At 43.2% G+C, this 12547-nt stretch overlaps 1 protein-coding gene across 1 annotated transcript in view; it reads right to left on the bottom strand.

Annotated features, from left to right (window-relative positions):
- The window catches only part of TMX4 (thioredoxin related transmembrane protein 4), a 390958-nt gene that overhangs the window by 49203 nt on the left and 329208 nt on the right, over positions 1-12547 (bottom strand). The window contains exon 9 of the mRNA XM_069236546.1: positions 3834-3897. Within this exon, the coding sequence (XP_069092647.1) occupies positions 3834-3897 (64 nt within the window). The remainder of the gene's footprint in view (positions 1-3833; positions 3898-12547) is intronic.

Genomic DNA, 12547 nt, shown 5'->3' with positions numbered 1-12547 from the left:
GGTAGGCTCCTCGGCTGTCACCCAGGCCCTCAGTGCATTTTGCAACTACTCCTTCCTAGTGGAACTCTTAATGGGACAAGCAAGATCCTTACAGAACTGTTTCAGTTGAGCAACTGTGTAACTTTCCTGTTTTCCTAACTCAAAAACAGCTCCCACTGGTGCATCTCCAGATTGAGACATGATGGCAAATCAAACATGCAAAGTTCCAGGGCAGAAAAAAGAGTTCCCAATGAGAAGTTCAAGACTCAACAAAAAGATCACCAAAAATATTGAAGCAGGAAAAAGTCCAAAAAGAGCAAAAGCAAAAACAAGTAGTATGTGGTCACATAATGGCCTGCACTGAAAACAGTAGTGTATACTTAATCACTGTATGTCACGTACAAATACAATTCCAATCCTCACAGCTGATCACCAGTGTTAGAAATGGGGTCTCCTGTTGGCAGTCAGTTTGCACTCTGTCCAAGCAGGGACCCTCACTCTAGTCAGGGCAATGGAGAAACACAGTTAGATAACCCCTGCTTAACCCCTTGGTAGCTTGGCACAAGCAGTAAGGCTTATCCAAGAAGCAATGTGTAAAGTCTTTGTACCAACACACACAGTAATACAGTGAAAATACTACAAAATGGACACCACACCAGTTTAGAAAAATAGGCAATATTTATCTAAATCAAACAAGTCCAAAAGGACAAAAATCCAACATACCCAAGTCAAGATATGAATTTTTAAAAGAATAAGATTTTTACTCCATAGAAAACAATGGAAACATTGATTTTACTCAAAGTACCTGGTTTGCGTCAAACATAAAGCTGCACAGGAGGGCGTGCATCGTAAAAGTCAGCGATTCATCGATTTCTTACTCGCAAGTGAGGCAGTGTATAATTTCTTCTCCGGTCAGGTAGGCGATGCACCGTCTTTCTCCCTCGCAAGAGAGCGATGCATTGATTTCAGGACAGGGCACCTCGCATTCACACCAATTCACGATGACTTTGACGCCCAGGGACGATGCGTGAGAAACCCTGTTGCACGTTGTTTGAAAACTGCACTGTGTGGGGTTTACATCATTATCAGCTGCCGCAAGCGGGTGTTGGTTTGTTTCTCAGCCGCGATGGGTCGATCTCCCAGCCGCAATGCAGGTGGAACATCGATTTCAGCCGCAAAGCAGGTGGAGTGTCGTTGATAAGCCACGTTGCAGGTGGTGCATCAAAAATGTCCTGCATGGCGTTCTGTGCGTGGATATCAATCCTTGTTCTGCCAACTTCACCTTTCAAGGGCCCAGGGACTGGATAGGGCAACACTTGGCAGGGCAGGAGTCTCAGCAGAGAGTCCAGGTACTGGCAGAGGAAGTCTTTGATGAACCTGAGACTTCAAAACAGGAGGCAAGCTCAGTTCAAGCCCTTGGAGATTCTTCTCAAGCAGAAATGCACAACAAAGTCCAGTCTTTGTCCTCTTTCACAGGCAGAAGCAAGAAATGCAGGATAGCCCAACAAAGCGCAGTAACAGGCAGGGGCAGCACTTCTACTCAGCTCTTTTCCTTGGTAGAGGTTCCTCTTGGTTCCAGAAGTGATCTAAAGTCTGGAGTTTTTGGGTCAACTACCTATACCCCTTTCTGCCTTTGAAGAAGGCAAACTTCAAATAAAAGTATCTGTTGTTCACAACATCCTGCCATTCCCAGGCCAGGCTCCAGGCACATATCAGGGGGTTGGAGACAGCATTGTGTGAGGGCAGGCACAGCCCATTCAGGTGTAAGTGACCACTCCTTCCTCCTCTCTAGCTCAAATGGCTCATCAGGATATGCAGGCTACACCCCAGCTCCCTTTGTGTCACTGTCTAGAGGAGATTCACAAACAGCCCAACTGTCAGTCTGACCCCGACAGGGAATACACAAACCAGCAGAGTCACAGAATGGTTAATGCAAGAAAATGCCTACTTTCTAAAAGGGGCATTTTCACACTAACAATCTGAAAACCAACTTCACTAAAAGATGTATTTTTACATTGTGAGTTCAGAGACACCAAACTCCACATTTCTATCTGCTATCAAGGGGAATCTGCACTTTAAGAATATTTAAAGGCAGCCCCTGTGTTAACCTATGAGAGAGATAGGCCTTGCAACAGTGAAAAATGAATTTGGCAGTATTTCACTGTTAGGACATGTAAAACACATCAGTACATGTCCCACCTTTAATATACACTGCACACTGCCCATGGGGCCACCTAGGACCTACCTTAGGGGTGCCTTGCATGTATAAAAAGGTAATGTTTAAGCCTGGTAAGTGGGTAGAATTGCTAGGTCGAATTGGCAGTTTAAAACTGCAAACACAGACCCTGCAGTGGCAGATATGAGCCATGTTTACAGGGCTACTAAGGTGGGTGGCACAACCAGTGCTGCAGGCCCACTAGTACCATTTGAATTATAGGCCCTAGGCACCTATAGTGCACTTTACAAAGGACTAGTAAATTAAATATGCCAATAAGGAAAAGCCAATTACACATACACTTTACACAGGAGCGCTTGCACTTTAGGTCAGCAGTGGTAAAGTGCCCTGAGTACCAATAACAGCAAAAAACAGAGTCCATGACACACAGTCAAAACATGGGAAGCACAGGCAAAAAAGATTGGAGACCACACCAAGGATGCCAGGTCTAACAGTCACCAAGAGATCGGACTGATGAAGCTGCTGTTATTTTAGAATGTGACTAAACTGTAACTGAAACAAAATGCAATTTTCATAAAACAATCACCACACATACAGAGCCAAAAGTCTGAAGTATAATGGTAAGCCAGTGACAGAATTTATATTTGCATTACAGACCATCTTGAGGATTTTATGGGGCCCTAGGCAAGACATTGTTTGGGGACGGCTGTCCACGCAGAGAGACAGGGCGTGGTACATGCAGATTTAAAGATAGGTAGAGGGAGAGAGTGATAGGAAGCGGTAGAAGAGGTTAGATGAAGTACGGAGAGAGCTATGAAATAAAGATAGGTGAGTCACAGAAATAGAGGTAGAGGTTGACAGAGGAGAAATAGGAATTGTAAGAGAAAGGGGTTTGACAGAGACATGACGTAAGCAGAAGGGAAGGAATGTAGTGTTTGCTGAGGTATAGAGAGATGAAATACCACTAGATAGAGAGGAGGGCAAGAGAAGCAAAGTTGTGGAAAGTGAGATAGACAGAAAAAAGGAGAGTTGGAGAGAGGCACGTGGTAGACATGGAGATGAGTTGAATAGTAAGTTAAGGGGAGGTAGAATGGGAAGTGGAGTGAAAGATATAAAGGGGTGTGATGTGTTTGAAAAAGGGCAGAGAGAGAAACAAATAGAGGTAGGGAGAGATGAAGAAACTGATAGAGGTGAGAGAGAGAGATAACTTTACCAGGGGCCTGCGTGGAAGGTGGGGGCCCTAGCGAATTATCCCCTTTACCCACGCCTTAAAGTCTCTGCGGGTTTCTAGTTACTGCAAATTAAACTGCAAATCTACATTTGCAACCACTTATAATACCCTGACACATTCTAAATTAATCTTCTTTGATTTCGCCATGTTAATGCAGTTGTTAAATTTGCAACAGTTAAGGGTCTATTATATCATAAAATACTACGAACATTTATTCTTACTCCTTCGTAATAATAAACCCAGAAAAAAATGTAAATAACAGATGCCAAAAATATATTATTAGTTCACTAGCAACTTGACTGAAAGTGTCCTTTCTTTACGGGTTAACACAGTAGGGCTGTCATTAATTTAACATGGTTGTGTACATTTCTACCGACTTAGCATGGAATGTTTACATGTTTGTGAACATAACATCAACGCACATCTCAATTGGCCAAATCAACCTACCAGATCTTTCCACTCTGTATCTTGGCTTTGGTGGGCAGATACAATCCGCTAGTAGGACAAGAATCTCAAAAGAAGATAAAAGTATGAGAGAGATTAGAAGGTGACCGGAGCCCATATAATTTACACGTATTTTATGTATTTTTTTTTTAGACATATCAAATCAACATGAAACAAACACACAAAACTAAGGGCAATCAAAACTATTTCATCTTCATCGGCATTCCTTTTAGAACAGTCTGATTATCAGATTAGAATACAGACATTCAACAATAAATAGTTCACACTTCCTCTGCTTTCGAAAAATTGCATAATGGCTGAATCATACTTCAAACGGTACCCGAGCAATGAGCTCAACTTTTATTTTTAAATTCTATATATGACCTGCCATTACAGAATAGTAAAGCACTGTCAAACTGGCTTTCACAAACAGCTGTACAAAGAATATCACAAATGCAATGATATTTATGAAAAATGTTACTGAATGTAAAATGATCAAAATTCACAGCCTGATGTAAAACACGGGTGTTAATTAAAGATTTGTTACACATTTGACGGATTTAACATCCATACCTCTAGTGCCATGTGTGTCTTATTTGGAATTGGCAGATGCTTTACACCCACTGTTGAAAACTACTCTGGCTCTGCCATCTGTGATGTGGATCATCCACCCAATCTAGAGTGGTTGATCTGCCACTATATATGTCGCAGAGAACTCTCCACGAAAGACCACCTCAGAACAAGCATTTGCAATGCAATAGGTCTCGCATTTGCTTGAGTTTGAGCTATTGGCATTGTGAATTCATAACTGGACTTTTCTTGCCACATAAATTGGTCAACACTGCTTCATAATGTTGTCTTTTCCTGCCATATTATTCCAGTGTCCCTGCATAAAAAGCAATTCTATTTACCTTCTTCCTCTATCTGCAGCAAAATTTAAAAATGTTGCCATTGAGCATCCTAATTTAAATGCGTGGTGCTAATTTCAATAAAATACCACTTTCACTACCCCACCATCAGAGTTGCTGGTTGGCTAACACAATTCCACCAAAAAAGACACAAGATGGAGAAATAAACTAGAAGGGTCACCCAAACATATCAAGAGTGTTGAAACAGTCATGTTGTAATGCGGATGATAAATTGGCCTGAATTATGGGCATGGTTGTAATAAAGAGAGACCTAAGTGTAGAAATAGCTCAACAGACATACAAAACAAAACAAACTTGCACACCAACTAGAATACTTAAGACCTGTTTTATATCCTTGTTCTCTTCCTTCCTTGTTAGAAATGGGGTCTTTGGTTGACAGTCAGGTTACCCCCTGTTCAAGCAAGGACCCTCACTCTAGTCAGGGTAAAAGAGAATCACCCTCAGCTAACCCCTGCTTACCCCCCTGGTAGCTTGGCAGAGCAGTAGGCTTAACTTCAGAGCGCTAGGTGTAAAGTATTTGTACCAACACACACAGTAACTTAATGAAAACACTACAAAATGACACAACACTGGTTTAGAAAAATAGGAAATATTTATCTAAACAAAACAAGACCAAAACGACAAAAATCCACCATACACAAGTCAAGGTATCAATTAAAAATCAAAAAGAGTATTTAAGTAGTTTTAAAAACACACTAGCGCTGCTAGAGTGAAAATGTACCTGGTGTGCGTCAAAAATAACCCCGCACGGGCGGGTGTGCGTCAAAAATAACTCTGCACGGCGGTACTTGAGTCAAAAATCCAGCCGCACGATGATTTGAAAATCCCGCAGCGCAGGTTGTGATCTCCCAGCCTCCGTCAGCGATGCTGCGCGTCATTTCTCCTGCTCCGTGCGTCGATTTTTCGGTCGCGTTTCCTGCGAGCGTCGTTTCTCAGCTGCGGAGCCGGCGGCGCGTCGTTTTTTCAGCCGCAGATCGGATTTGCGTCAATCTTTTCCCCGCACGGCGCTCTGTGCGTGGATTTTCTTGTCTTTAGGCTGCCAGCTTCTCCTTTCAGGGTCCCAGGAACTGGATGGGCACCACAGGGCAGAGTAGGAGTCTCTCCAGAGACTCCAGGTGCTGGCAGAGAGAAGTCTTTGCTGTCCCTGAGACTTCAAACAACAGGAGGCAAGCTCTAGCTCAAGCCCTTGTAAATTTCTTCACAAGATGGAAGGCACACAAAGTCCAGTCTTTGCCCTCTTACTATGGCAGAAGCAGAACTGCAGGAAAGCTCCACAAAGCACAGTCACAGGCAGGGCAGCACTTCTTCCTCAGCTATCAACTCTTCTCCAGGCAGAGGTTCCTCTTGGTTCCAGAAGTGTTTCTAAAGTTTGTAGATTTGGGTGCCCTTCTTATACCCATTTTAGTCTTTGAAGTCACCTTTCTTCAAAGGGGACTCACACCTACTTGTGAAATCCTGCCTTGCCCAGGCAAGGCATCAGACACCCAGCAGGGGGTTGGAGCCGGCATTGTCAGAGGCAGGCACAGTCCTTTCAGATGAGAGTGACCACTCCACCCCTCCCTCCTAGCAGAGATGGCTAATCAGGAAATGCAGGTTACACCCCAGCCCCCTTTGTGTCACTGTCTAGTGCGAGGTGAAAAACAACCCAACTGTCAAACTGACCCAGACAGGGAATCCACAAACAAGGCAAAGTCACAGAATGGTTTAAGCAAGAAAATGCTCACTTTCTAAAAGTGGCATTTTCAAACGCACAATCTTAAAATCAACTTTACTAAAAGATGTATTTTTAAATTGTGAGTTCAGGGACCCCAAACTCCACATGTCCATCTACTCCCTAGGGGAATCTACACTTTAATCATATTTAAAGGTAGCCCCCATGTTATCCTATGAGAGAGACAGGCCTTGCAACAGTGAAAAACGAAATTGGCAGTATTTCACTGTCAGGACATATAAACCACATTACTATATGTCCCACCTTATCCATAAACTGCACCCTGCCCTTGGGGCTACCTAGGGCCTACCTTAGGGGTGCCTTACATGTAAGAAAAGGGAAGGTTTAGGCCTGGCAAGTGGGTACACTTGCCAAGTCGAATTTACAGTGTAAAAATACACACACAGACACTGCAGTGGCAGGTCTGGGACATGATTACAGAGCTACTTATGTGGGTGGCACAACCAGTGCTGCAGGCCCACTAGTAGCATTTGATTTACAGGCCCTGGCACCTCTAGTGCACCTTACTAGGGACTTACTAGTAAATCAAATATGCCAATCATGGATAAACCAATTACATACAATTTACACGGAGAGCATATGCACTTTAGCACTGGTTAGCAGTGGTAAAGTGCTCAGAGTTGAAAAGCCAACAGCAACAGGTCAGAAAAAAATAGGAGGCAGGAGGCAAAAAGACTGGGGATGACCCTGCATAAGCAAAAGTCCAACATGTGTTATGAAAGATACCCTATATTTGCAGTGTGTAGATCTGTACTATGAAACTGATACATAAATATCCAACTTGCAGTTGCATGTTAAGGAGTTTAAGGGCCTCATTCCGACCGCCAGGGCCGGGGACGGAGGAAGCACCGCCAACAGGCTGGCGGTGCTTCTGGGGCAATTCTGACCGCAGCGGTAAAGCCGCAGTCAGAAAAGGGAAACCGGCGGTTTCCTGCCGGTTTTCCCCTGCCCCAGGGAATCCTCCACGGCGGCGCTGCAAGCAGCGCTGCCATGGGGATTCCGACCCCCTTCCCGTCAGCCTGTTCCTGGCGGTTTACACCGCCAGGAAGAGGCTGGCGGGAATGGGTGTCGTGGGGCCCCTTAACAGGGCCCCATTAAGATTTTCAGTGTCTGCAAAGCAGACACTGAAAATCGCGACGGGTGCCACTGCACCCGTCGCACACCAGCAGCTCTTCCGGCTCCATTCGGAGCCGGCTTCATCGTTGCTGGGGCTTTCCCGCTGGACGGGCGGGCGGCCTTTTGGCGGTCGCCCGCCCGCCCAGCGGGAAAGTCTGAATGACCGCAGTACGGTCTTTTGGCGGTCTCCGCCCGGCGGGCGGCACCCGCCGCCCGCCGGGGTCGGAATGACCCCCTAAATGTTACTTAAAGTTAAGAATGGATACTAACTTGTAGGTACATTCTTAATCTCTTATAATGAATTCATGCAGTGCACTCATACACAACAGATAATGTGTTAGCTCATTACAGCTTTTCACAGAAAATAGTTCAGAAGAAAAAGCTGAAAATGTTGATTTTTTTCAGTTTGATCAGTTATAATTCTGATTAATGGCCTGTCTTTTGCGCTTGTTTGTTAACATCAAAATGCAGATATCATTGCAATGGAGACCATAGAGGAGATCCCTGATATACTGTGCAACGTACTGTAAACCATAAAATGCTTGCTCTACAAATGCACTCCAGTGCCTAGGAGTGCAGTTGGTGGCATGGGGCGCTATACAGTGACCATCCAGTGAATTGAAACAATCCCTTTTCGCAGCCTGTTTTATTAGTAACCAGTGAGCCCATTACGATGTGTTCCTGTTTTTTGTAACTATTTCAGGAGTGGGGTGAAAATGGGTGAAGGGCAGCTGGAACAAATCCGTCACGTGCCCTTGCAAGGTAATGGAGTCCATGGAGGGGATTGCTGACTTTCTTGCACTCTGCCCACGAATGCTCTTCTTCACGATTATAGCGACAAACAGACTGCTTAGCTTTGCCGAAAAGTAAAGTGCATTCAGCTTTGCAAATTTCAATATGCGCTCAGAGAATCATATTCATAAAGTGTAAAGTTAAATTCCGAAGTCTCTTACGTTTGGAGCAGACCTCCGTCTTAGGAGACGGTGTAAATTAATTATTTTTGGAAAGTTCAGTTTCTGCAATCTTGTCAACAGGGCTCCGAGTCAACAGCACACTATAATTTAGAATAGTCTAATTAAGGCGCCGCTGTTCTTTAAAAGGGGGATGGTTTCAAGGCAACTCATAATATCTAACATCGTTTGTTGTTAAGCCCACAACAGGCACTGATGCAATATTTATGGTCGTCGTGCAGGTGAAAGGTGGACCATCAGGCGTAGAAAATGACATAGCTATTCGAACCACCACTTCATTACGAAAAGCGTGTTTCATTTGGATAGAAGGAAATGTGTATGGTCACACTTTCAGAAGCAAGTTAAATCTGTATACATAAAGTCAGTGGTTTTGATTTCCTGCTCTAAGGATTTCTGTTTATTCCTTAGCAAATAAGGAGGCCTGCTACCTAATTTTATTGAGAGATAATTTGCCTGCTACAATTTCCATTTTTATAACCTCTCCCTCGTGTTAGATATTTTACCATTTCACGAGTGCGTCAACAGGGGTGTTTATGTCGCACAATATGTGCATGCGTTGCTACTCCATCCCTCTTTACCTTGGCCTATTTCTGTAGCATACATTTCTGTAGGTAAAGTGGCCCTGTGGCCTTTGTGAATTCTGCAAGTTCCACTCAGCTCTGCAGATTTTCTTAAAGCCGAGTTTACCGCTATTAAGCAACTAAAGGCCACATTCATTACATTCTCAAAAGTTCACGTTTTCTTCATTCTCTGGAGGAGAGGAGTGGCAGCAGCAGCTTGACCCATCCCTAAGGCTGCAACGAGGTCCATGTAGGAGGTACTCCCGGCCATGCAGCTGCTTGCCGAGTTCGCATTGGTCACACCTGGTACAAGCACATCCAGAAGCCCAGCCCAGGTCCTTCTCACGTGGTCCCTCCCTCCCACGGCTCAATTACAATGCCTAAAGGGCTGCAACGCTGTTTTATTTGTTCCCCGAAGGTGAACGCGTGCTGGTAATTTAAACACATGGAGAAAGGGGCGCAACTTTTCTTACACGGCACAGGGGTTATGACTCTGCAGGGAGCACACATCAAGTCACAAGACTGCACCAAAAACGTGATCATTGTGCACAAACAGAAACATAAAAATAAAGAGGATCGGCTGAAAATAACAAGTGGGAGGTAGAGAGCAAATGCACCCTGGGGCTAGCGTCTGAGAGTTGGGGTGGGGCACCATCATGCATTTGTTTTTACAATAGTCTTGTGTTTGCTCGAGTTAGAGCTCATAGCGTTGTAAATTACTGACTGGACTTTTATTTCCACACAGACTGAAAACAAAACAACGTTTGAACTGCAATAGCTCTCGTGTTCGCTCGAGTTTCAGCTATTAGCGTTTTCTTGCCACAAACTGAAAATAAAAAGTAAAACAGTTGCATAAGCAGCCGGTTCAAAGCGCTGCTGAGCTCGCACAGACAGACAAAAGGAACAAGCATTTTTAATGCAAGAACAGAAAATGTGCGAGGGAGAGTAATGAATGGAATAAACAAAGTCACACATCACTGCAGATGAAAAGTAAGTAATAGACTAGAGCCCTGTTAACAGAAACAGACTGGGGCCACTGAAGCATCCAGCGCTCTGGTCAAATGCTATTAGCCTTTGAACAAGGTAATCCCTAGGCACATGCTTCATAGGCACAAGTGGAAGGGTACAAGTACTAGGGCCATGCTCCATGGGAGTGTACAACTGTGGAAAAGGTGGGACAAAGAGAAAGGATTGACCACTAGCAAGCAAGGATTTTTTAAGGACACTGAAACAAACCAGTGAAAAAGCAGAGACCCCACAAAGAAGTATAGAAGTATATACTAAAGTATATACAAGAGGCCTCGAATGCTCGACCTAAAAAGGAGGCAGACCTCTCAGAAAGGATGGCATATGCCCATAACATGCTAAGGACCACCCATCTGGACTAAAAGGAGTTTAGGTAGGTTGGCAGAGGCCAAGTACCCCAATTTGCTTATACATTTCTAGTACACAATTTTGCTAGCAGAAATTATTGTGCAAGAACGTTTGCTCTGAACAAGGCTCTTCCATTGAAGGATGCACATAGTTAGGCAGACAAACCTTGCCTTCTCTGGAAGATAAATGTAATCACTGCAGATTGTCATTTGTCGCTTTGGTAGGGAAGATGATTCTACCATAGTGGCTGATGGACAATCTGCGATCTAAAGAGTAAATCAGGCCTTAAGTACTGTGAAAGGACTTCAACGCTACTGGATTAAACTAAAAATAGAGTAATATCCTGGCTAATTCCTTATCAGAGTACTTTGGAGAGGAGTATGAAAGTGAGGCAATGCTGTACAGAAAGGAAAATATGCCCCATACCTTTACAGCCATATATCTTCAATAAACATCTTAAATTAAAAGAAAAGGCTTTAAATATAATCTTATTAGAACAGTAGAGTACTTTCAACCAGGCAGAGGCATTTAGAACACGGATGGAAACCCTTTTTAGTTTTAATGCACATCATAAATAAATATGATTCCTATTGACACAAACAAAACCTACCTACAACTTAAATTTACTCTAATCTGAAGACATCGTTTAGTTATCCAAGGATGGCAAAAGATAACAAATAATAAAGAGTGGAAAGAAAAAAGTGGGCAACTAATAGCCTCATGCTGTGGTCGATGGGCGGTAGTTGTGAATGGCAGTTGAACAGACCAAGATGAAGAGGACTCACCCAAAGCCGTTCTATATGTGTGTTCAAGTACGTATTGCTTATTTAAAAATGTTTTTCATGGGAAATGTAAAACGACTAAAGTAATCATTGGACTAGACCTATCTATACAGCAAATCAGTATGTAGCAGAAATTAAAAGAAAGGTAACCGACTATTATAAAGGCTAATTTATCCATGTTAGTCAGCAAATACGTTCAGGTGCTCTTTCCCAAACTATTTTAACCATTTTCCTGACTCCTATTGTCAAAATAAATGTTCTTATGTTATCTAATCACAAAATGATGACAGAAACTTCCCCCAGCTATTGGTTTTCATCGGGACATGGTTTACATACACAAATCCAATCCCATGCGTATAGGACATTCCCCTGCAAACAGCTGTATAATGAAAAGAAAAGACGTGTGCTGCAGTGCAGGCACAGCTGTCATTTACTGCTTGTGACAGTGCATCACATGTTACAACACCAAAGAAATAACACATCTCATTATATTCTTGAGTGATATTTTCAATCTCATGTACCATACTGAGATATCATCAGAGATGTCGTAGAACATGTCATGAGTGAGATCATGTACAGTGTATAGCCGGGGCGTACGTTATAGTTAGAGCTGCTAACTAACTGGAGAATTTCTGAGTTTTTTCAGTTCAAAACATTAATGTTGTCACTGACAAATTCTTTTTTTAATCACACCTAACTATAATGTTAGTTCAGCCTTTGGTGTTCTCAGGCAAGATATATATATATAATTGAAAACTATACACCACGTTTAAAGCATTTTAAAGCACTGATGATATGTAGTGAAGGAAACTTTGCACCAAGTTTTGAGCATTTCAAAGCATTGGTAAAGGCATCACACTGAAATTTGTCTGCAGAAGATTTGCAGTTAATAAATCTGTGAACCTCATGAGTGCTCCATACTTTAGTAAAAGGAGTTGTTGTGGAACACTCAAGTCCCTATCCTCTCGAACATTTTGGCCAGCGATGCATGTAAGGTACTGTTGCCAACATCTGAGTCAGTCCATTGGGGAGAAGCGTCAGACTGGCATTTGAGCCAATATTTAGATTTTTTGTGACCACAAATATGGTAGCTGTTGGGCCTGGCCCTTTTTTAAGGGTCATCCCCAAACTTTTTGCCTCCATCCTCATTTTTTCTGACTAGTTTTTGTTGGTTTTAGGACTCTGGGCACTTTACCACTGCTAACCAGTGCTAAAGTGCATATGCTCTCTATAAATTGTATTAGTGAGTGGTT

The sequence above is a fragment of the Pleurodeles waltl genome, chromosome 5, assembly GCF_031143425.1.
Source record: "Pleurodeles waltl isolate 20211129_DDA chromosome 5, aPleWal1.hap1.20221129, whole genome shotgun sequence".
Classification (NCBI taxonomy): domain Eukaryota; kingdom Metazoa; phylum Chordata; class Amphibia; order Caudata; family Salamandridae; genus Pleurodeles; species Pleurodeles waltl.
The sequence above is the reverse complement of the archived record's forward strand: the minus strand, read 5'-3'. Positions and strand labels throughout refer to the sequence as shown.